The sequence below is a fragment of the Ruditapes philippinarum genome, unplaced genomic scaffold (assembly GCF_026571515.1).
Source record: "Ruditapes philippinarum isolate M1 unplaced genomic scaffold, ASM2657151v2 ctg575_1_1_1_1, whole genome shotgun sequence".
NCBI lineage: Eukaryota > Metazoa > Mollusca > Bivalvia > Venerida > Veneridae > Ruditapes > Ruditapes philippinarum.
Genome location: NW_026857358.1, coordinates 30,029 through 55,554, shown reverse-complemented (window position 1 = coordinate 55,554; position 25,526 = coordinate 30,029). Strand labels below are relative to the sequence as shown.

The 25,526-nt window shown below is 34.2% G+C and overlaps 1 protein-coding gene across 1 annotated transcript in view; it reads right to left on the bottom strand.

Annotated features, from left to right (window-relative positions):
- LOC132749482 (protein Wnt-10a-like) overlaps window positions 1-25,526 on the bottom strand; it is a 119,881-nt gene that overhangs the window by 72,424 nt on the left and 21,931 nt on the right. Inside the window, exons 2-5 of the mRNA XM_060739230.1 lie at window positions 19,519-19,647; window positions 12,690-12,827; window positions 5,150-5,339; window positions 4,764-4,828 (exon numbers count right to left, since the gene is read on the bottom strand). Of these exons, the coding sequence (XP_060595213.1) occupies window positions 4,764-4,828; window positions 5,150-5,339; window positions 12,690-12,827; window positions 19,519-19,647 (522 nt within the window). The remainder of the gene's footprint in view (window positions 1-4,763; window positions 4,829-5,149; window positions 5,340-12,689; window positions 12,828-19,518; window positions 19,648-25,526) is intronic.

Sequence of the window (25,526 nt, the reverse complement as noted above, 5' to 3'; positions counted from 1 at the left end):
TTAAAACAACCTTCCTGACCAATTGCGAGGATACTTTGATAAAAACTGCAGCCACTAGGGTGTTAATAAAATTTTTCTATTTTTAGTCCCTGTGACCTAGTTTTTGACCGGAGACAATCCCTATTTCAACTTGACCTAGAAATCATCAAAACAACCTTCCTAACAATTTTCAAAAATATTTAAATCAAATCTGCAGCCACTTGAGTGTTAACAAGATATTTCTATTTTTAGCTCCTGTGACCTAGTTTTTGACAAGATGACACATATTTGAACTTGATCTAGAAATCATCAAAACAACCTTCCTGACCGATTTCCAGGAAATTTGGATCAAAACTGCAGCCACAAGAGTGTTAACAAGCTTTTTCTATTTTTAGCTCCTGTGACCTAGTTTTTGACCCGAGATGACCCATCTTCGAACTTGGCCTAGAAATCATCAAAACAACCTTCCTAATTGTTGACGACGAACGACGCACAATGCAGGACGCCAGACAAAGACCCATCACTATATCTCACCTTGACCACTTCGTGGTCAGGTGAGCTAAAAATGTAACCACTGATAAAATTTGTTCATTAATAGATGTGTTTTTTTTTTTAGATTTTAGTTTTATTTTATTTTAATGTGTTATGATGCTTGTGTCAGTTTTTTTGAGTTAGGAGACTTCAAACTAGGGAGGGGTGTGACAGTTTTTTTTAGTGTATGAATTATGGAAAGTTATTTTATTTTGGAATAAAACAAAGTCTTCATTTTCTTTCTATCAGTAATGAATACAAGTGCTACTAATTTGTTGTAAATGTTAATTGCATTTTCAGGTTACCATAAATCAGTCTGATAAGCACAATTCTTATGTGTTTATTTTGAGCCTGCTGAATGTTATTTTCATGCAGGACTTTGTTTGCCAGATTTACCTGTCCAATGCTACCTAAAGTTTGGTTACAGTATATACATACAAGGAAAATCAATGACCCCCCCCCCCCCCCCCGGGGCCAATTTTGACCCCAGAGCTTTTATTTGAACAAACTTGGTAGACACTCCCTAGAAGATGTTTCATGCTTAATATCAAAGCTCTAGCTATTTGGGTTTTTTAAAAGAAGATTTTTTAAAGTTTTTCTATATACAGTCGAGACTGCCTTAGCGATCCCCTGATTTAAATGACTCCCTGTCTTATCCGACCTTGTTTCAGTACTCCCAACGTATTTTCCTATATAAATGGTCTGAATTAAACAACTCCCTGTCATATGTGACAAGCGACCCTAATTGTCTGGTCCCAATGCAATGTTTTGTCTGATTTAAACGACTTTCACTACTTTTAATTGTCCGTTAATCAGATAAATAATACCTATTTTAACACCCAGAGGGCTAAAATAATTAAGTCCAATTATAATCCAGTAGCAAACAAATCCTACACACCTCTGTCTCAATTACACAGTTAACATGTATACAGGTATCTAGTGACATCACTAAGCGTCTGTTCATGGGAAGCATGATGCTATCAATGTGTGTGTAATGCACATAATGACCTGAGTAAACTGGATTAAGCTTGTGTCAGATTTTTTTAAATTAATTATAGAGTGCCAACGGAAGATATTTTAGGCAGCATTATTTTCGATTTACCTTTCTATGGCTGCATAATTAATATGGAAAAAATATTGATACCAAACCAGAAAAAAAATTTGGATATGGATATGTTTAACTTTTACAAGTATGGATTTGAATGCATCAAATTCCAGTTAATTTATACCATAAAGATTCAATTTAAATCTTAATACAAAAAATAAAATTAAATTTTATGTGAAATATATGCTAATATATATTTGTTTTACATGGATTCTTATTTTATTTACATAAAAAAACTTACGAACACCCATGTTTATTTGCAATTGGTTAAATATTATTCCTTCACACAGTTATGTATGTTAAGTCACAATGGTATATAGACAGATAGATGGTATTTAAATTTAATTTTCTTTGAGACTGTATTTAGAGACTCCCTGTCATATGTGACCTTTTTCTGAAGATCCCTTGGAAAGTTGCATATGACAGTCTCGACTGTACATATAAGGAAAATCAATAACCTCCCGGGGCGGGCCAATTTTGACCCCAGGGCTTTTATTAGAATAAACTTTGTAGACACTTGCTAGGAGATGTTTCATGCCAAATATCTAAGCACTAGCGCTTTGGGTTTTTTAAAAGAAGATTTTTTAAGTTTTTTCTTTCCATTGCCATGGCAACCAGAGTTCCTTTTTTTTCTTTGAACAATTTTCAAAGGTGACAATCACAGGAACATTCCTATAAAGTTTCGATGAAATTGGCTCAGCGGTTTATGAGGAGATGTCGTTTAAAGACGGACATACGCCGGACAGACGCCAGATGAATTATTACAAAAGCTCACCTTGTCACTTTGTGACAAGTGAGCTAAAAATTTCAGAAGTTCAAAAGTTATGCACATACATCACATACAACGGATGCAAATACACCACACACTATGAATGCACATACCCCACACACTATGAATGCACAAAGACCACATATTAGGGATGAACATGCACCACATACTATGAATACACATAGACCACATACTATGGATGCACATACACCACATACTATGAATGCACATACATCATATAATATGAATGCACATAGACCACATATTAGGGATGAACATGCACCACATACTATGAATACACATAGACCACATACTATGGATGCACATACACCACATACTATGAATGCACATACATCATATAATATGAATGCACATAGACCACATATTAGGGATGAACATGCACCACATACTATGAATACACATAGACCACATTCTATGGATGCACATACACCACATACTATGAATGCACATACATCATATTAGGGATGAACATGCACCACATACTATGAATACACATAGACCACATACTATGGATGCACATACACCACATACTATGGATGCACATACACCACACACTATTGATGTACATACAACAAACATTATGAATGCACATACACCACACACTATGGATGAACATACACCACACACTATTGATGTACATACAACAAACATTATGAATGCACATACACCACACACTATGGATGTACATACACCACACACTATTGATGTACATACACCACACACTATTGATGTACATACAACAAACATTATTAATGCACATACACCACACACTATGGATGAACATACACCACACACTATGGATTAACATACACCACACACTATTGATGTACATACAACAAACATTATGAATGCACATACACCACACACTATGGATGTACATACACCACACACTATTGATGTACATACACCACACACTATTGATGTACATACAACAAACATTACGAATGCACATACACCACACACTATGGATGTACATACACCACACACTATTGATGTACATACACCACACACTATTGATGTACATACAACAAACATTATGAATGCACATACACCACACACTATGGATGAACATATACCACACACTATGGATGAACATACACCACACACTATGGATTAACATACACCACACACTATGGATTAACATACACCACACACTATGGATTAACATACACCACACACTATTGATGTACATACAACAAACATTTTGAATGCACATACACCACACACTATGGATGCCCATACACCACACACTATTGATGTACATACACCACACACTATTGATGTACATACACCACACACTATGGATGAACATACACCACACACTATTGATTTACATACAACAAACATTATGAATGCACATACACCACACACTATGGATGAACATACACTTCATTTTTCAAAGTAGATTTTTAAACGGAACTTTGACATTCCCTAGACTCAAATTTTTCTTCAATTTCAATACAATTAAAACAGAAATATAGCTTTCAAAAGAAATACATTATCAGATTTTGAAAAAGAATGGAAACTGGTCAAAAATATTTTTCAGGACGCCTCAGATTAAGTTTATATTTAAATTTTTAGCAAAGAAAATTCTACCAATGGTTCATGTAACAAAGGTGGGCAAGTTATTGTGGATTTTTTTTGTTTTGTTTTTGTTTAATATTATAGCTATTAAGTAACTTTCCTATATACATGTATCTTATATTATTGTTTCTTGTCATTGTATACAGTTTAAAATTATACATGAAATGACATTGTAAGATGCTGTTTGGGATGCCCTCGACCCTTCAGCATCATTTGACGACGAGGACAATAAAAAAAAACAAAAAAAAAAAAAACATACACCACACACTATTGATGTACATACACCACACACTATGGATGCCCATACACCACACACTATTGTTGTACATACAACAAACATTATGAATGCACATACACCACATACTATGGATGCACATACACCACACACTATTGATGTACATACACCACACACTATGGATGAACATACACCACACACTATGGATGCCCATACACCACACACTATTGATGAACATACACCACACACTATGGATGCCCATACACCACACACTATTGATGTACATACAACAAACATTATGAATGTACATACACCACACACTATGGATGAACATACACCACACACTATGGATGCACATACACCACACACTATTGATGTACATACACCAAATATTATGGATGGCCATACACAACATACTATGGATGCCCATACATGAACATACACCACACAGTGTGGATGCATATACACACACCAATCAGCCATTATGATAACTATATGAAGCTCATCACAAGTTGGCGTGACAAAAGATTAACAAATACCTTTGTATATCAGCCTGAAGATCAGCTGTCCCACCAGTCAAAACCAACTTGTAATCATGAAGTGCCTAAAATATTTATCACAACAATAGTAATAAACACAAGAAAATATTATACCTTACACAATAAGTTCTTTAGTTACTTATACATCAGCTGGTTTTTAAATAATATTGTTTTTAAGATGATATCACAATTGCATTAGGTGGTGCACAAACCTGAAGCATGTAAAAAAAAATGATTGTTGAAACTTTTCAGTAGCGTTTTTACTTATACAAGAAAATCTGTTATGCATATTTATTCCAGTAAACTAACACCAGCTAATTTTCATCAAAGTAAAATTATCTTTCACTCTTATCATAACTAACATCAAGCAGACATAAAACACTTACAGCATATATAAGAAACTTCAGACTTTCTCCTAATGCCTGTTTACATCTTATGATATAGTTTACTGTCACTGTATACCAGTTCTCCATGCTCTGTACTAGTGATGATGGAATCTCACTCAAATCATACACAATCAGGGTTTTTAATGGTTTAAGAATGTCCGAACAGTATTCATCCAAATCTGTTCTAAATCTGAGCAATTGTAAAGTTGATAATGAAACAAGAATACTTTTTTCACAAGGTTTGCTTTTTTAATACATTAACAAAAAAAAGTTGTGGATGTATTCCATATGTAGATGCAAGATGCAAAAGTATCTTACAAAATTGCAAAAGATATGTTCGAGATTTAAAGTAAATGAACATTTACGATCACTGAGCCAAAGACTGGATTTCCTGACAAAGTTGTCAAGAGGTAATAGTTATAGGTAATTTTGCTATATAGGTATGTTTATGTAGATGTACACTGATACATTGGATATGTATTATAGTTAAAATGTTAGCATACCCATTCACGCACCAAATTCTACATGCACACATAAAAATTGTAAGCACGCATAGTAAAATCCATTATAAGGGACCCAGCACAGTGTTGGAATAGTGTAAGAAAGTAATTCTAGACTAGAAATGTGTTATCATGTCACGGATGCCCCCGCATGCAGCCAAAATTTCAGATGGTGCATTAATTATTTTTTTCATTTTAAGTTCAAAGCCCTTAAAACTTTTCAATGTTAACACAAACAATTTCCATACAATGTTCAAGGCACTGAAATTATTCAGTCTTAACCTTTTAGAAATAGCATATTGCATATTTGTAGCCAAAATAATGGCTAAAAGAATGAGTGCTGAAACTGAAAGTTCAAACTTTTTCCAACATTCAGGAAAGATAAGTTTGTCTAAAATCATTAAACCATGACCAAATTCAAACTTAAACTGCTTATTCCTAAGATGTATCTATATTATTTTCAAAGTGAAAGGGACATAACTCTGCCAAAAAATCATCAAACCATGACCAAATTCCAACTTGACCTGCCCATTCGTTTGACATATCCATATGTCAAATTAAAGTTGAATATGTAACACTGTTGGGTAGATAATGATCAGAAACTGTAAATTTCATATTATTTTCAAAGTGAAAGGGGCATTACTCTGCCAAAAATCATTGAACCATGACCAAATTCGAACTTGGCCTGGGCATTCCAAAAACATATCCATATGTCAAATTTGAGTTGAATGTGTTGTACCATTGGGGAGATAATAAACGGAAACTGAAAATTTCATATTACTTTCAAAGTGAAAGGGGCATAACTCTGCCAAAGATCATTGAACCATGACCAAATTTGAACTTGACCTGCGCATTCCTTTGACGCATCCATATGTCAAGTTTGAGTTGAATGTGTTGTACCCTTGGGGAGATAATGAACGGAAACTGAAAATTTCATATTATTTTCAAAGTAAAAGGGGCATAACTCTGCCAAAAATCATCAAACCATGACCAAATTCGAACTTGACCTGTACTTTCTCATGACATATCCATATGTCAAGTTTAAGTTGAATGTGTTGTACCGTTGGGGAGATAATGAACGGAAACTGAAAATTTCATATTATTTTCAAAGTAAAAGGGGCATAACTCTGCCAAAAATCATCGAACCATAACCAAATTCGAACTTGACCTGTATTTTCTCATGACATATCCATATGTCAAGTTTGAGTTGAATGTGTTGTACCGTTGGGGAGATAATGAACGGAAACTGAAAATTTCATATTATTTTCAAAGTAAAAGGGGCATAACTCTGCCAAAAATCATCGAACCATGACCAAATTCGAACTTGACCTGTATTTTCTCATGACATATCCATATGTCAAATTTGAGTTGAATGTGTCCAACCGTTCTTAAGATAATGAATGGAAACTGATGATGACGGAATGACAGAATGACGGAAGGACGGAAGAGGGTAACACTATAATTATGCCCCGGCCATTACATGGCGGGGGCATAAAAAAAATATATTGTTTATATGTAATATATAGACATTATATATAAACTATATTTTTTTCTAGAAATACTTTTTTTACACTATCCAAACACTGTGCTGGGTCCCTTTGGTAAAATCATTAGAATGAATGTTTGGGGTAGTCTAATCTGCATATCAACTAAATGTTGTTGCCATCTACCAATTGTTAGGAACAGTCTAAACCCGGTCTCAATTACTTTTCAAAAGTCATCTCTGTCTGATTTGTAAATATTTTAGCCACGTCTTGATGTTACTTGTACTGTCGTAATTATGTCACGACTTTTTTAACAATTACCTACAATTGTGAGCTTTATAAATGTCATATGAAATAAAAATATAAACAATTGACCTTTTGAAATAAATGTACATAATTTTGGATATAATTGGTAATAAGTGTATGGACTAAACAAAAGATCAGTGATTGTAATATCTGTTATATTGCTACCCTAAGTGATGAGTTTGTGTCTGTGTTAGTGGGTAGTAATACTAAGTGAAACAGCTGTTCACTAATATCATGTTGACAAAAATGTTCTTACAAACAAAAACACATTTTAACTTCTGTGTACCCCCAGATTTTGAAATGTACCCCCAATTTTCAATGACAGGGGGGTACATTTACCTCTACATTTAAATGTGAGTGGGAATACTGCATACAATTTTCTAAAATCTGAGAACAGATCTGTATACCAGCCAGTCCAAAAGAAACAAGAATGTGTTTGTTAAACACAAATGCCCCTGGCTCAGATTCTTGTCAGTAAAAAAATTTCAACTAGAAATGTGTTGTTATGCCAAGAATGCCCCCACATGCAGCCAAGATTACAAATGTTAAATAATAATATTTAGTTCAAAATTTGTTTGCACAAACCATTTTTTTTTTCATTTTAAGCTCTTTTAAACCTTTTTTTATACAAAGTTCAAGGCCCTGAAACTATTCAGTGTTAACATTTTGCAAATTGAATACTGCATATTTGTAGCCGAGATAATGATTAGAAATTGTGAATTTTTACATCTTTCCAAGTTCAAGCAGCCCAAAACATATGACCATGACCAAATTAGAACTTGACTTGATTTTCTGGTAAAATACCAGCATATGCAATGTCAACCTCAGACATAGATTCCTAAACAAGAATGCATTTGTGAAAAAATGCTATGCCATCGCATTAATATAACAAAAGTAGATGGTTTTTTTTTGTTACTATACAATTGAACTTTGCCATAATGCAGTAGTAGCTAGTGAATTTGGCGGTCAAGGTCATATTTCAGCATGTCAAATCATTAGACACATATGCAGATGTGTCTAACGATGTGTCTAATTCAAAGTGCAATAATTTATTCAAAAATAAAAGAATTTTTTATTGACAAAAAATAGGTATTAACTGTATAATATAGCTGTATGAAACTTTGAAATGCAGGTACAATAACTTTTTTTTAAATACTATCTTTTCAATTAAACACAAGAGCAATGTTAACATGGCCATCCCCCACCGAATGTGTTTGCTCATTGGAAGAATGTATATGTAGTAGAGCAGAAAAATTCAATTTTAAGAGGTCTTTTGGTAATGAAAACTGATGGCTGAAGTGATTACAGATTTGAAACCTATGTATTCACATAGGTGAATATTCCTAAACAAGAATGCATTTGTGAAAAAATGCTATGCCATCGCATTAATATTATATAACAGTATAATCACTGATGGCTGAAAAAAACAAAGGGCAATAACTGAAAAATAATGCAGGGTAGGTTATCATTCTTGTGTGCTGCAATCCTCCTCAATGAGATTTATCCACCTATGAAGTTTCAAGTTCTTTTTGAGATAAGCTCCGGTTACACAGTTACAAAGAACCTTTCATTTTCACAATGTACTAAAACAAACAAAAGCAGTGAAGTTAAGAAAATAGCATAATTATGTCAAAATGTAATTAAGAGTGGAAAAACTTTGCATACTGAGCTTACTTATGACTCTCCATATATTATATAGTTTCAAGTGAATATCTGTTCTAGTTTCAGAAACATTTTAGTATTAATGGTTATATCAGAACAATTTTTAAGCCTAAAAGGGGCATAACTTGTGTCATTATTCAATGGAATTGTAGAATTTTTCAATTTTTGTCATCTGAGCTTGCTTGTAACCATTCATATAAATTTTAAGTTTCAAATAAATATCTGTTCTGGTTTAAGAAATATTATAGTAAATAAATTTAAAGATATTACAAGAGCCACCGCCGCGCAGGGGCAATGCTCGACTTTTTACTTTTTCTAAAAGCAAACAAGGTAATGTTTGAACAAATCTTAACGTTTCCTTTTTATAAATTTTAATGATCTGTCTTGTCAAATTAGTTTTGTCAAAGTATGAATCATTTCCATATATATCCGCATGTGTATTACAGAAGAAGAAAAAAAGAAATATTTTCTTGTATATATATATATATACACATACACACCAATAAATATATATGGTCATTTAATGCGCAAATCTGAGAAAATTCAGTAATTTAACCCTCAAGGTCAAGGTCATTAAGGAGCCCAAGTCAATTTGAGTTTTATAAACATGAAGGTCTTGTCCTTAAGAATGTACTGTTATAATATGAAGTCAATCCATTCAATAAAAGCAAAGTTACAGCCAGTTACAGCCAAAAAATGAAAATTTAAATAATGTGTTTTGGTATTCTTTCTCTTTTGTATCATAGTCAAACATAACAACACGTTCCCTGTTGTCACAATATGAAAACCCCAGAAAAAAATAACCAATGAAAGAGCATCTGAATATAATATTTTTGCTGCCTTTCCTTTCTCTGCCGTCATAATAAGTAAACCCCAGCAAAAATGAACTTATAAACGGGCATGCTCTGGAGTGCGGGTAACTGATACCTGCACTCCAGTTAACGCACTGTGCATGTATATGTATACAAATTGAACTCTGACACTTTTTCAACAGAAAGGTCCCCAAACTATGATACAAGTAGTAATTAAGGTTCCTATGCACCTGCTATATATATATCACATCATTAATAAAGTCAAATTTTCAGATATAAGACAAAATCAGTAAATATTTTTCACCAGGGCATATATGAAATTAAATACTACTTTTAATAAATAAATCCTAACAATGAAACATTATTGTACTGTATCGTCAATACGTATTGTGTATCATTGGTCTGTATCGCAATACGTATCATATTGAAAATTTCTGATCAATACCCAGCCCTAGTCCGGACATGAATGTGTGTATCTATTAACTCTATTTTGTGATAATGTGAAAACTTTAAAATGTAAGTGTGATCTTGGCCTTTGAGGTAGGGACGTAATTCTTGAACGTGACACATCGTCTTGATATGGTAGACATTTGTGCCAAGCTATTTCAAAATCCCTAAATGTATGACAAAGTTACAGTCCGGACATGAATGAAGTGGGGAAGCACATGCCAAATATGAAGACTGTGGGTCAAAGCATTCTTAAGTAATTGGCAGACAAGCTTTTTTTAGTAAAGGCCCCTGTGACTTTGACCTTTGACCCGATGACCTCAAAATCAATAGGAGTCATCTAAAAATCAAGACCAATCTCAATACAAAATATGAAGACTGTGGGTCAAAAGAATCTTAAGTTATTGGGCAGACAAGCTTTTTTTAGTCCTTAAGAATGTACTGTTATAATATGAAGTCAATCCATTCAATAAAAGCAAAGTTACAGCCAGTTACAGCCAAAAAATGAAAATTTAAATAATGTGTTTTGGTATTCTTTCTCTTTTGTATCATAGTCAAACATAACAACACGTTCCCTGTTGTCACAATATGAAACCCCAGAAAAAAATAACCAATGAAAGAGCATCTGAATATAATATTTTTGCTGCCTTTCCTTTCTCTGCCGTCATAATAAGTAAACCCCAGCAAAAATGAACTTATAAACGGGCATGCTCTGGAGTGCGGGTAACTGATACCTGCACTCCAGTTAACGCACTGTGCATGTATATGTATACAATTGAACTCTGACACTTTTTCAACAGAAAGGTCCCCAAACTATGATACAAGTAGTAATTAAGGTTCCTATGCACCTGCTATATATTATATCACATCATTAATAAAGTCAAATTTTCAGATATAAGACAAAATCAGTAATATTTCACCAGGGCATATATGAAATTAAATACTACTTTTAATAAATAAATCCTAACAATGAAACATTATTGTACTGTATCGTCAATACGTATTGTGTATCATTGGTCTGTATCGCAATACGTATCATATTGGAAATTTCTGATCAATACCCAGCCCTAGTCCGGACATGAATGTGTGTATCTATTAACTCTATTTGTGATAATGTGAAACTTTAAAATGTAAGTGTGATCTTGACCTTTGAGGTAGGGACGTAATTCTTGAACGTGACACATCGTCTTGATATGGTAGACATTTGTGCCAAGCTATTTCAAAATCCCTAAATGTATGACAAAGTTACAGTCCGGACATGAATGAAGTGGGGAAGCACATGCCAAATATGAAGACTGTGGGTCAAAGTATTCTTAAGTAATTGGGCAGACAAGCTTTTTTTAGTAAAGGCCCCTGTGACTTTGACCTTTGACCCGATGACCTCAAAATCAATAGGAGTCATCTACAAATCAAGACCAATCTCAATACAAAATATTATGAAGACTGTGGGTCAAAAGAATCTTAAGTTATTGGGCAGACAAGCTTTTTTTAGTCAAGGCCCCTATGACCTTGACCTTTGACCCAGTGACCTCAAAATCAATATGGATCAGTATACCCCCCTTACATCTTCATTGTGCAGGGGTATAATTAAATGCTTTTTTCTTAGAGTGATCCGAGAAACACATAAATAATGTTCAAAGAAAAAAAAGAAAGAAAAAAAAAAGTTGCCTCTTCTGGGGCTTGAACCCATGCACCTCAATTTCAATGCAGTTGACAGTAGTTCTACAGTGTAGCAATGCATTAGGTGGGTCATACCTTAAACAAATCTATAAAAAGAAAGTTAAAAGTTTCTAATGTTTTTAATTTTAATAGTTGGGTCTAGTCCATCTTGTTGTTTTGTACAAGTTTGTAACCTTGCCATAAATAAATGACAATGACACAAGTCAAGGTCAGTCTGACTTTGATATACATGATGGTACAGGTAGAACTTAGGAAATTGCTGTTTTAGGTTAACCTCATACAGACATACGGTTCAATTACTGTTTGCCCGGGGACATAATTTGTTTGTTTGTTTGTTTCATTTTATGCCTTTTCCCAACAGTATTTCAGTCATATAGGCGGGTTACTAAGTTTCCTAACCATCGTTCCTGGAGAGTTACACCAGTACTAGACTACCTTCCTCCGTTCTAAACTACCAAAGCATCTCCTGGGGATTGAACCCACGCCAGAGAGGTAACTAGATTAGAAGTCATCGACTCTAACCACTTGACCACGGAGGCGGTAAAAACCCACCGAGATGCTGGATCATTTCCAGCTAAATAAATTCAAATTTTTGAGCTTAAGTGTTTTCAACATAAGCATTACCCAAAACTTTTTTTTAAAAGGATACAGATCAAGGGCTTGTTCATGGTCAGTGAGGAAACAAACAAGATATTTAATGACTTCACTCTGTTCACTGCTGGTCTCTCCAGTATGTACACTATAATAATAGCATCCATACTTCTGCTCACTCTCCTCAGTTACAGGACTGAAACCAAAGCTCCAAATGTAAAATGTTTGATTATTAAAATTTGTTTAAAAGATAACAAAATAACTTATGTAAATGGTTTACCATTAATGATTTTCTTCAATTACAGGGTGTTCTTTAGTCTCTGAAACTAAACGGTCAATGATCAGCCACACAAAATCTTTAAGGATCAAACTCAAATATTCAAGGGTCAGCATACATGTATTTTGATCTGAATTTATACAGTTTTTTATTTAGCAAACACATGTATAAAATATATTTCATGGGAAAAATTATGCAATTGTTTTTGTTTGTTGTAACAAATTAAGACATATTCAACGCAGTCAGACCTTTGAGGCTGTGATTTGTGTTGTTTGTTAAGCTTCTTGAATTTTAGAATTGATAAGCATATTCTAGCATTTGCTAACTCCAAGTGATCTCTATTTTTGTTTTGAAGTCTATCAATTGCACTATGCTGTTAATTTGTGCAACCCCATTTGCATAAGTGTTCTGATTTGCTTCACAAGACATGTACAAAATAATTTACATTGTCCATCAACAACATTCAATTCCAACTATCTAAATTGTTCTAACCAAGCTCCTCTGAATGTTCTTTTGGTTAAGAATGTTTAGTGCCAGAAAGTCCTAAGTCAAACAGGCTTTTAATTGAGCGATAATGAATTGCTAGTCAACAGCACATGGACATCCTAGAATGTTCGATATCGGTAACATAAACACTAAATGGACAACAATTCAAATATGCTGAGAATCTTGATAAATGAAAACAAGAGCCATGTCAACATGGCCATCCCCCGCCGAATGTGTTTGCTCATTGGAAGAATGTATATGTAGTAGAGCAGAATAACTCCATTTTAAGAGGTCTTTTGGTAATGAAAACTGATGGCTATAGTGATTACAGATTTGAAACCTATGTGAATACTGATGGCTGAAAATAACAAAGGGCAATAACTGAAAAATAATGCAGGGTAGGTTATCATTCTTGTGTGCTGCATCCCTCCTCAGTAAAATCTATCCACCTATGAAGTTTCAAGTTGATACCTCAAATACTTTTAAGAAAAAAATTGAATTGAAAAATTAAGTATGAAAAATAACAAAGGGCAATAACTCAAAAATTATAAAAGGTAGAGTTATCATTCTTGTGCACTGCACACCTCCTGAGTTAGATCTATGCACCTATGAAGTTTCATAATGATATCTCAAAGGCCTTTTGAGTTATGCTCTGGACAAAAATTAATCTTGAAAAATAACAAAGGGCAATAACTAAACAATTTTGCAGGGTAGAGTTATCGTTCTTGTGCACTGCATTCCTCCTCAATGAGATCCATCCAGCTATGAAGTTTCAAGTTAATACCTTAAATACTTTTTGAGATAAGCTCCGGACAAAATATTATGAAAAAGAACAAAGAGGAATAACTCAAAAATTATATAGGGAAGATTTATCATTCTTGTGCACAGCATTCCTCCTCACCTATGACATTTCATGTTGACATCTCAAACACTTTTGAGTTATGCTCCACTCGGGTGAAAAATTAGGTATGAAAAATAACAAAGGGCAATAACTCAAAAATTATGAAAGGTAGAGTTATCATTTTTGTGCACTGCACACCTCCTGAGTGAGATGTATGCACCTATGAAGTTTCATGTTGATATCTCAAAGGCTTTTTGAGTTATGCTCTGGACAAAAATTAATTTTGAAAAATAACAAAGGGCAATAACTAACAAATTATGCAGGGTAGAGTTATCATTCTTGTGCACTGCACTCCTCCTCAATGAGATCCATCCAGCTATGAAGTTTCAAGTTGATACCCCAAATACTTTTTGAGATAAGCTCAGGACAAAATAGCATGAAAAAGAACAAAGGGAAATAACTCAAAAATTGTATAGGGAAGAGTTATCATTCTTGCGCACAGCATTCCTCCTCAATAAGATCTATCCACCTATGACATTTCATGTTGATATCTCAAACACTTTTTGAGTTATGCTCCACTCAGGTGAAAAATTAAGTATGAAAAATAACAAAGGGCAATAACTCAAAAATTATGAAAGGTAGAGTTATCATTCTTGTGCACTGCACACCTCCTGAGTGAGATCTATGCACCTATGAAGTTTCATGTTGATATCTCATAGGCTTTTTGAGTTACGCTCTGGACAATAATCAATTTTGAAAAATAACAAAGGGCAATAACTCAAAAATTATGCAGGGTAGAGTTATCATTCTTGTGCACTGCACTCCTCCTCAATGAAGTCTATCCACCTATGAAGTTTCAAGTTGATAACCCAAAGAAATTTAGAGATATGCTCCGGACAAAAATGTCGGACGAAAGGACGGACGGACGGAAGGTCGGACGGACGGAGACTATTACTATATCCCCCGCCGCCTTTTCGGCGGGGGATAATAACCACAACAGTTGCATAATATTTTGGATTGAAAATAGAAGATTTTACAATACTTAATGAAAGGCGTCGATAATTAACAATAAAGTAGGCTAAAATTAGCCACCTGCAAAAAATTCTTTAAACGTCCATTCCTACTGACCGGTAAATTTACAATTTCAGCAGATCAATCTTCATACGAAAGTGTGACAAATCGGCACGCCAACATAACATTGTTTACCAATTAATGAAAGTTATTATGTACTCATCATATGCCGTGTATATTGATTAGCAGAAAATTTTCAGTTTTACTTCTATCAGATGCAAAACGCCAGTGTACCCATCAGTAATATGGCTTAAACCTCTTTAATGTGGATACTGTACCTGTAAGCCGGGCTAATTGCTTTGTCAATTTAAAATTCTTGTGTTGGCCATAATGATTGACAAACAGTAGAGTTTCCATGCATCCATTGGAAATTATCACAGGTCAAAAATTACACACAAGCTGATTTTATAACAGGTCAAACAAGTGCATTTCAGAATTTTCACATGTAAAGACCAGAGGTCTCGGATCAAACGGACACCCTGAATTTTTAACATCAATTATATTTTTCTTAGAATACAAGGCGGTTCAAAAAGTAATAGGACTAAGAGTCTTGCATCTTCAAATTCCATGCAATTTAAACTATTTTTATATGTACAGCGATCGTAAAATGTTCAAAACAGAACTCAGCCTATAGTAAATGAAGTATCAACTGTGTACAAAGAATCATTTCAATTAATTGCAATCCTTACCGAGGTCTTCATATAAGCTTGCTACACACCAAGTTTGATTACAATATCTTATTCCTAACTCTAGTAATTGTCCCGAAACCATTTTTCTATGTTTAGTAACGGTAACCTTGACCCCAAAGGGGGTCCAAATGCCATACCAATCGGGGTCTGCACATGACGTTGCTATATATCAAGTTTGATTACAATACCTCATTCCAAACTCTAGTTGTCGTCTGGAAACATGATGTATACCGACCGACAAGCTGACTCCTATATACCCCCCTAAACTTCGTTTGTGGGGGTATAACTAATTTTCTATTCTTCCATATATTCCCCCAACATTACTATATTTAAGTGACATTATGTCCAAATTTGACATCATTCAGATATAAAATAGCTAAATTATCAAGTTTTAAACAGGAGTGGGCATAACTTTAACGTTTGTTAAAAACTGAAAATTTTTGTGGTTGTTAAATTTTGCCAACAAATTGGTGATACTTCTTCAGATACATATGAAAATATTGAATTAACACAGTACAATTAACCGGCCATCAGGATACTTGTTTTCAGCTTGTGCAAGCGATTCAAAGACAGCAAATACGAGATCACAAACAGGAAAGGGCGTGGATGATAGCTGGAAATTGATGTCAATTGAAAAAGTGCTACAAAAGGATCGACGGTAAACAGTCCGCGAACTGTCTGGCATGTTTGATGTCTGCATCAGGTCTACTGATTCAGTTCTAAGACTAGAAATGTGTCATCATGCCATGGATGCCCCCGCATGCAGCCAAAATTTCAGATGTTATAATATTTAGTTCCAAATTTGTTTGCAAAAATTATTTCTTTCATTTTAAGTTCAAAGCCCTTAAAACTTTTCAATGTTAACACAAATCATTTTTATACAATGTTGAAGGCACTGAAATTATTCAGTCTTAACCTTTTGTAAATTGCATATTGCATTATTTGTAGCCAAAATAATGGCTACATACATTTCCACAAAAGTATGAGTGCTGAAACTGAAAATTCAAAATTTTTCCAACATTCAGGAAAGATAAGTTTGTTCAAAATCATTGAACCACGACCAAATTCAAACTTAAATGTTAAATTTGAGTTGAATGTGTACAACCATTGGAGAGATAATGAACAGAAACTAAAAATTTCTGATTTTTTTTCAAAGTTCAAGAGGGATAACTCTGTCAGCTATCATCAAACCATGACCAAATTCGAAATTGACCAATGCATTCTTATGACATATCCATATCTTAAATGTGAGTTGAATATGTACAACTGTTGGGGAAATAATGAATGGGAACTGAAAATATCCTTTTTTCAAAGTAAAAGGGGCATAACTCTGCCAAAAATCATCAAACCATGACAAAATTCAAACTTGACCTCCGCATTTCTTTGACGTATCCATATGTCAAATTTAAGTTGAATGTGTAATACCCTAGAGAAAATAATGAACGGAAACTGAAAATTTCATATTATTTTCAAACTGAAAGGGACATAACTCTGCCAAAAAATCATCGACCATGACCAAATTTCAACTTGACCTGCTCATTCCTTTGACATAACCATATGTCAAATTTGAGTTGAATAGATAATCTACTGTTGGGTAGATAATGAACAGAAACTGTAAATTTCATATTTTTTTCAAAGAGAAAGGGGCATTACTCTGCCAAAAATCAATGAACCATAACCAAATTCGAACTTGGCCTGCGCATTCAATTGCGAATCCATATGTCAAATTTGAGTTGAATGTGTAATACTGTTGGGGAGATAAGAAACGGAAACTGAAAATTTCTTATTATTTTCAAAGTGAAAGGGGCATAACTCTGCCAAAAATCATTGAACCATGACCAAATTTGAACTTGACCTGCACATTCCTTTGACGTTTCCATAAGTTTGAGTTGAATGTGTTGTACCCTCGGGAAGATAATGAACGGAAACTGAAAATTTCATATTAATTTCAAAGTAAAAGGGGCATAACTCTGCCAAAAATCATCGAACCATGACCAAATTCGAACTTGACCTGTATTTTCTCGTGACTTATCCATATGTCAAATTTGAGTTGAATGTGTGCAACCGTTAATAAGATAATGAACGGAAACTGATGATGACGGAATGACAAAATGACGGAAGGACGGAACAGGGTAACACTATATGCCATTATATGGCGGGGCATAAAAATAATTAAATATGTGATATTTGTTTTAAACACTATTTTATTTTATTTAACTAGACATAAGTGTTATCAATAAATCAATATAATAATGATAAACAGTAATTATAAGTATTTTTTTCCCTGATTTTCTTTTAATAAATAATAGCCTGTTCTTGTTGAAAAAGATACTGTAAACTCCCGAACATTTTTCAAAAGGGGGGCGTTTAATAAAAAAAAAAAAAAAAAAAAAAAAAAAAAAAATCACTCTCTTTAAATGATGTAAAAAAATCCACAAACACATCATCATTCTGTCAACCCATAATACCTTTGATCTACACCACGAGCTCTCTCTAATTTTCCTCCAAAAAATTCCCCGAGATCCTGCTTGCAGTTGACACCTTTGATCTTGCCGACAATCAATGCTACTCTCCTAATTTAGGAGGTGTCAACAGGCCCACTTCCAGATCTGTGTAGTTGTCCAGGTGCAAAGCTTTATTGGTAGGGTGTGTACTGTAAATACGGTATGTTTACCGTTTTTGTGTTTTTTAACAGTTACTGTTTTCAAGTTGACTACACTCTGTTTTTAGTGAACTTTAAAGTGTTTAAGTTTTGATTCATAGATACATATATTTTTCATAAATGGAATGATAGTGGATACACCATAAATCGCCAAACTAGTAAGAGAGTTTCTTTTATTTTCTTTGTTTAAATTATACATGAGATTTTCAAAAGTGGTTGGCGGCATTAATTAGGATGGGAGCGTTAAATTGGAATTTTAAGGTACTTTTCAATTGATAAATATTGTTATTATACCTACATATATAAACCATATTCTTTAAAGAACGTACAATGATGGTCTAAATTTATACTATAAATCGCTTTTTCATTAACATCGTAAGTCCTGTTGAAATTACTAAATAAATAAGAAAAGCAGAGAGCAGCAAACTTATCAAGCAATATTTTCTGAGATTGGAACGAGAATGTGACCGCTTCATCTCCACAAATGAGGTCTGGTCATAGTTACATGATTCAGACACGTAGAGCACTAAGGAGAATACTTTCAGACATTTTTTTTTTATTTTACGACATCAAGAACATCATATATTGTATGTGTGCACCGGGTCCCGGGTCATGTACATCATATATTGTATGTGTGTACCGGGTCCTGGGTCACATATCCCTTGTCATTTTAAATTGTCACAGAATTGTTATTTGTAAACATATTTTATTGATCTTTTTCTCTGTATATAGAGGATATCTTCCAAAGTTTTTCTCTTGTAAAATTGTGCATTGTGAACAGTAAAACTGCAGTCCTATTACTTTTTGAACAACCCTTGTATCAACATAAATCAATAGACTTGTTATTTACTAAAAGTTTACCTCAAATCACATGTTATAACAGTACCAACATCTGGATACAATATCCCCTTTTCCAAACGATGTGAAAATACACTCTGTAGTTCCACACACTGTTCTGTTTCACAATTTGTATTCAATAATGTTAATTCTCTGAAATAACAATTTAATACATATCATTTCATTTTGACAAGAACATTATGATTAATGTTGTAACATTTTATTTTGTAAATATTGACTTAAATTATACACATACTTGGTTGCAAGTAGATCCCTTGGTTGTGGGTAGAAAAGTTGTGCGCTTGGTATCTGGCAATCAACTGCTGCACATTATATCATAGAAAATTATGTCTATAAAAGGAGACAAAAAAGAAGAAAATATCTTGATAAGGCCATCCACTCACAAAATTTGCCCCTACTCAAAAGTTTTTTTCATGGTCTGGATAATAATTTATTTTTTTTTTAATCAGAAAATTATGCCTTGTGCTTTGTTTTTGTTCTTTTAAAGGTTAAAAGAAGAAATAAAATGCATGTATTATTTAATTAGAATTCATTTATCAATTTATTAATTGTTACCAGATTATCAAAGCATAAATTGTCCAGCATTTTGAAATTCCATGTTTATTTGGGAGTACAGTTCAATAATAAAAAAAAAAAAAAAAAAAAAAAAAAATCGACCTACCTACCAACCTTGAAAATTCTGGGTCGGGTTACTGCAAACAAACATTTTTTTAAGGATGGCCTAATCCGGTTTAAAACTGATAATAATATAGTAAACAAGCAATTATCATACTAGTACTGCAAGCAATCCATAAGTCCCCTACCGGTTAGAACCCCAGCAACATTCTGATGGGCCATTGGCCATTCAATTTTACCAGTGAATGAATGACATGAATGAACTTAAATCTTTTGAGTTCTAAGTTTGTCTATATCACAGTAATGTGTTAAGTTTCCCTGCCTAGTAAGGAAATTATGTTTATACAACCTTACGATGTGGGATTTTAAAGTAAATCCTATAAGGAATGAAGATGTTGGAGTAAAAAATATCAATTTCTCAAAAAAATCTAAGTTCAAGGGGGACATAATTCTGGAAATAGTCTTGCTAGAGTATTTAACCTTCTCAAAAATGTTGAGTGATAATAAGAAACATATATATGAAGTTTGAAGTAGATACATTAGGAAATAAAGAAGTTATTTAAAAAAGACAACATTTTTTTTTCATAAAAATTCTAAGTTCAAGGGAGGTAATACTGATAATTTTTGTGCTAGAGTTGTAAACCTTGTCACATATGATGTGGTTGATGACCAGAAACTTATATTTAAAGTTTGAAGTAAACACCTTAAGAAATAAAGAACTTATAGTGAAAAAGCTGAAAAATTAAATCAGAAATCTTGAAATTCAGGCTATTTGTTGCCATAGCAACCAGAATTTTCAACATAGGAAGAAAAGAAAAAGATGTGCATAATCTCCAGACTGCCATCTACCCATATTTCAAGTTTCATAAAAATATTTTCAGTACTTTTTGCGTTATCACTGGATCCAGTTTATGTGTTAAATTTGCAATATTTTCAGACTATTTGTTGCCATAGCAACCAGAATTTTCAACATAGGAACAAAAGAAAAAGACGTGCATAATCTCCATACTGCCATCTATCCATTTATCAAGTTTCATAAAAATATTTTTAGTACTTTTTGTGTTATCGCAGGATCCAGTTTTGTGGACGGACGGACTGACGGACGGACGGACAGACGTGCAGACGGACGAACAGACGGACGGAGTGTAAACCTAAAGTCCCCTCCGGTTAAACCGGTAGGGGACTAATTATACCTGCATCAAGCAGTCCTACTCGCCATATGTTAACAAGTATGAAAATAGGGGTGTTTATATCTGTCTCAAGTGAAACTTAACAACTGTTAGGTCACAATTATCTCATGGAAATTGCATATTATTTTACTTGTATGCAAATTTAATAACTGTTGACAATATGTTGATGTTTTTAGACCCGTTTTCTAGCATTAAGTTTTCCTGTTACAGATCACAGATGACCTTTTGACAGGGTGCCTCTACAAAGTGCTAAGGTCAAATGCTCTTTATTGGTCAATTTCATATTTTGCTTTTACAGGTACCAGTGACCTTGACCATTTGACCTGAAAATGAATGTCACAGATAAATCTCATCAAAAAGTATCAACATAGTAAGTTTCAATATATACACTGATAGTACTGAAGTTAAAGACATTGAAGACTATAAAAGAAACCTTACAGTACAAAAAATAGTGATCAGTGATCACTGTGTCACCTCATGATAGCCATTTGCATGTTGCAGCTACTGTGTAGCCATCGTCAGATACACACGGTCAAACCATTAACTTTTATCAGCCATGGGATTTTTGGCCGAAATCCAGTTGTGTCAAAGACAGCTATTTCAATGGTTGCCTCACAATCTCATGAGGCAATTAAAACCAACCAAAACTCTCTTCTACATGATGTTCGATATTACAGACAAAATAACAGCAACCAATTAAAATCAGCTGAGAAAAGTTCAATATTAACAAGAGCACCGCTAGGCGGAGCATTATATGCCCGAAAGTGTTTTTTTTTAGTAAGGATGAAGCATTTGTAAGACATGGGAATTAGCTGTTCATCCTATAAAATTTTACAGATGTAGGTTGATTAATACTTAAGTTATTAATAATGACCTTAACCTTTGACCTTGTGACCCTAAAATCAATAGGGGTCTCCTACCTTATATGGACAATCATCCTAAGGAGTTTGAATATTGTGGGACAAATGGAACTTCAGTTATGCTCCAGAAACTGTTTTCAATTTTAAGGAGACCTTGACCTTTTGACCCCAAAATCAATAGGGGTCTTCCTCCCAATATGGAAATCATCCAATGAAGTTTGAACATTGTTGGTCAAATGGAACTTAAGTTATGCTTCGGAAACTGTTTTCAGTATCAAGGTAAAAGTAACCTTGACCTTTGCCTATTTGACCCCAAAATCAATAGGGGTCTTCTACCCAATATGGACAATCATCCTATGAAGTTTGAACATTGTGGGCCAAATGGAACTTAAGTTATGCTCCGGAAACCAAATTGCTAACAGACAAATTGCTAACGGACGGAAACTGTTTTCAGTATCAAGGTAATAGTGACCTTGACCTTTTGACCCCAAAATCAATAGGGGTTTTGTACCCAATATGGACAATCATCCTATGAAGTTTGAACATTGTGGGTCAAATGGAACTTAAGTTATGCTCCGGAAACTGTTTTTAGTTTTAAGGTAATAGTGACCTTGACCTTTGACCTTTTGACCCCAAAATCAATAGGGGTCGTCTACCCAATATGGACAATCCTCCTATGAAGTTTGAACATTGTGGGCCAAACGGAACTTAAGTTATGCTCCAGAAACCAAATTGCTAACGGACAAATTGCTAACGGACGGAAACTTTTTTCAGTATCAAGGTAATAGTGACCTTGACCTTTTGACCCCAAAATCAATAGGGGTCTTCTACCCAATATGGACAATCATCCTATGAAGTTTGAACATTGTGGGCCAAATGGAACTTAAGTTATGCTCCGGAAACCAAATTGCTAACGGACAAATTGCTAACGGACAGAAACTGTTTTCAGTATCAAGGTTATAGTGACCTTGACCTTTGACCTTTTGACCCTAAAATCAATAGGGATCTTCTTCCCAATATGGACAATCATCCTATGAAGTTTAAACATTGTGGGTCAAATGGAACTTAAGTTATGCTCCGGAAACCAAATTGCTAACAGAAGGACGGACGACCCCAAAATCAATAGGGGTCTTGTACCCAATATGGACAATCATCCTATGAAGTTTGAACATTGTGGGTCAAATGGAACTTAAGTTATGCTCCGGAAACTGTTTTCAGTTTAAAGGTAATAGTGACCTTGACCTTTGACCTTTTGACCCCAAAATCAATAGGGGTCTTCTACCCAACATGGACAATCATCCTATGAAGTTTGAACTTTGTGGGCCAAATGGAACTTAAGTTATGCTCCGGAAACCAAATTGCTAACGGACGGAAAACAGTATCAAGGTAATAGTGACCTTGACCTTTGACCTTTTGACCCCAAAATCAATAGGGATCTTCTACCTAATATGGACAATCATCCTATGAAGTTTGAACATTGTGGGCCAAATGGAACTTAAGTTATGCTCCGGAAACCAAATTGCTAACGGACAAGTTGCTAACGGACAGAAACTGTTTTCAGTATCAAGGTTATAGTGACCTTGACCTTTGACCTTTTGACCCCAAAATCAATAGGGATCTTCTACCCAATATGGACAATCATCCTATGAAGTTTGAACATTGTGGGTCAAATGGAACTTAAGTTATGCTCCGGAAACCAAATTGCTAACAGACGGACGGACGGACGGACGCCAGGGGGTATAACATAATATGCCCTTTCGGGCATATAAAAATGTGAATTGTTTCCAGCAAAAGGCATAGTAAATTTACTGTTACTTATAGTATTTACCTTCGCAACTGACAAATATAAGTTTGTTAAACATGATTTAATTGGTCAATATTTTACGCACCTGCTGCTGTATATCAACGCAAATTGTTTCATTTTACCAATGGCTTCATTACATGTAAATCAGCTGTGGTATCCGATGATATACGCATTTTTTATTCAAGGGCCATAACTCAACCAAAAATCATTCAACCACAAAACCGTGATATATGCACAAGTACTTGAGGTACCAATAAATCCTGTAAAATTTCATTAAAATTGCATAATTGGTATAAGATGAGTAGTCCGGACAAACTTTAAAAATAACAAGAGGGTCATGATGGCCCTGAAATTGCTCACCTGTATATAGACCCCTGGGCCAAGGCCAATTTTAAATCAGGAGCTTTTATTTGAAGAAACTTGGTAGACACCCATTAGAAGATGTTTCATGATAAATATCTAAGTTCTAGCTTTTGGGATTTTTATATGAAGATTTTTAAAGTTTTTTACTACAAACATATAAGGAAAAACAATGACCCCCCCCCCCTGGGAGTGGCCAATTTTGACCCCACGGCTCTTATTTGAACAAACTTGGTAGACACTCACTAGAAGATGTTTCATGCTAAATATCTTAGCTCTAGCTCTTTGGGGTTTTTAAAAGAAGGTTTTTTAAGTTTTTACTTTATACATAAAGTGAAAAACAATGACCCCTTGGGCGGGGCCAATTTTTAACCCAGGGCTTTTATTTTAACAAACTTGGTAGACACCCACTAGAAGATGTTTCATGCTTTATATCTAAGCTCTGGCAATTTTGGTTTTTTAACAGAAGATTTTTTTAAAGTTTTTACTATATACAAATAAGGAAAATCAATGCCCCCCTGGGGAGGGGCTAATTTTTACCCCAGGGTTTTTATTTGAACAAACTTGGTGGACAAGCAATAGAAGATGTTTCATGCCTAATATCTAAGCTCTAGCTATTTGGGTTTAGAAAAGGAGATTTTTTAAGTTTTTACTACATACAAATAAGGAAAATCAATGACCCCCAGGAGGGGGCCAATTTTGACCCCAGGGCATTTATTTGTACAAACTTGGTAGACACTGACTAGATGATGTTTCATGCCAAATATTTAAGCTCTAGCTCTTTCGATTTTCTAAAAGAAAATATTTTAAGTTTTTTCTTTCGGTTGCCATGGCAACCAGAGTTCTGCTTGGAATTAAATTTTTTGAACAATTTTAAAAGTTGACTACCAAAGAAACATTCCTGTGAAGTTTGGATGAAATTGGCTTAGCGGTTTATGAGATGTCATTTAAAGTAAAAAGTTTACAGACGGACGCCGGACGAAAAGCGATCACAAAAGCTCACCATGTCACTTTGTGACCTCTGAGCTAACACCTAGCCAGTGTAGTTTAAAGAGAAGTTTGTGATGCTCAGCTTTATTAAATGCTTTGCTGAAGTCTATGACAATGACATCGGTCTGTTGGCCTTACTCTAAATTGTCAGAAACTGAAAAGCTGGGTTTCACAACTATGACATTGTTTTGA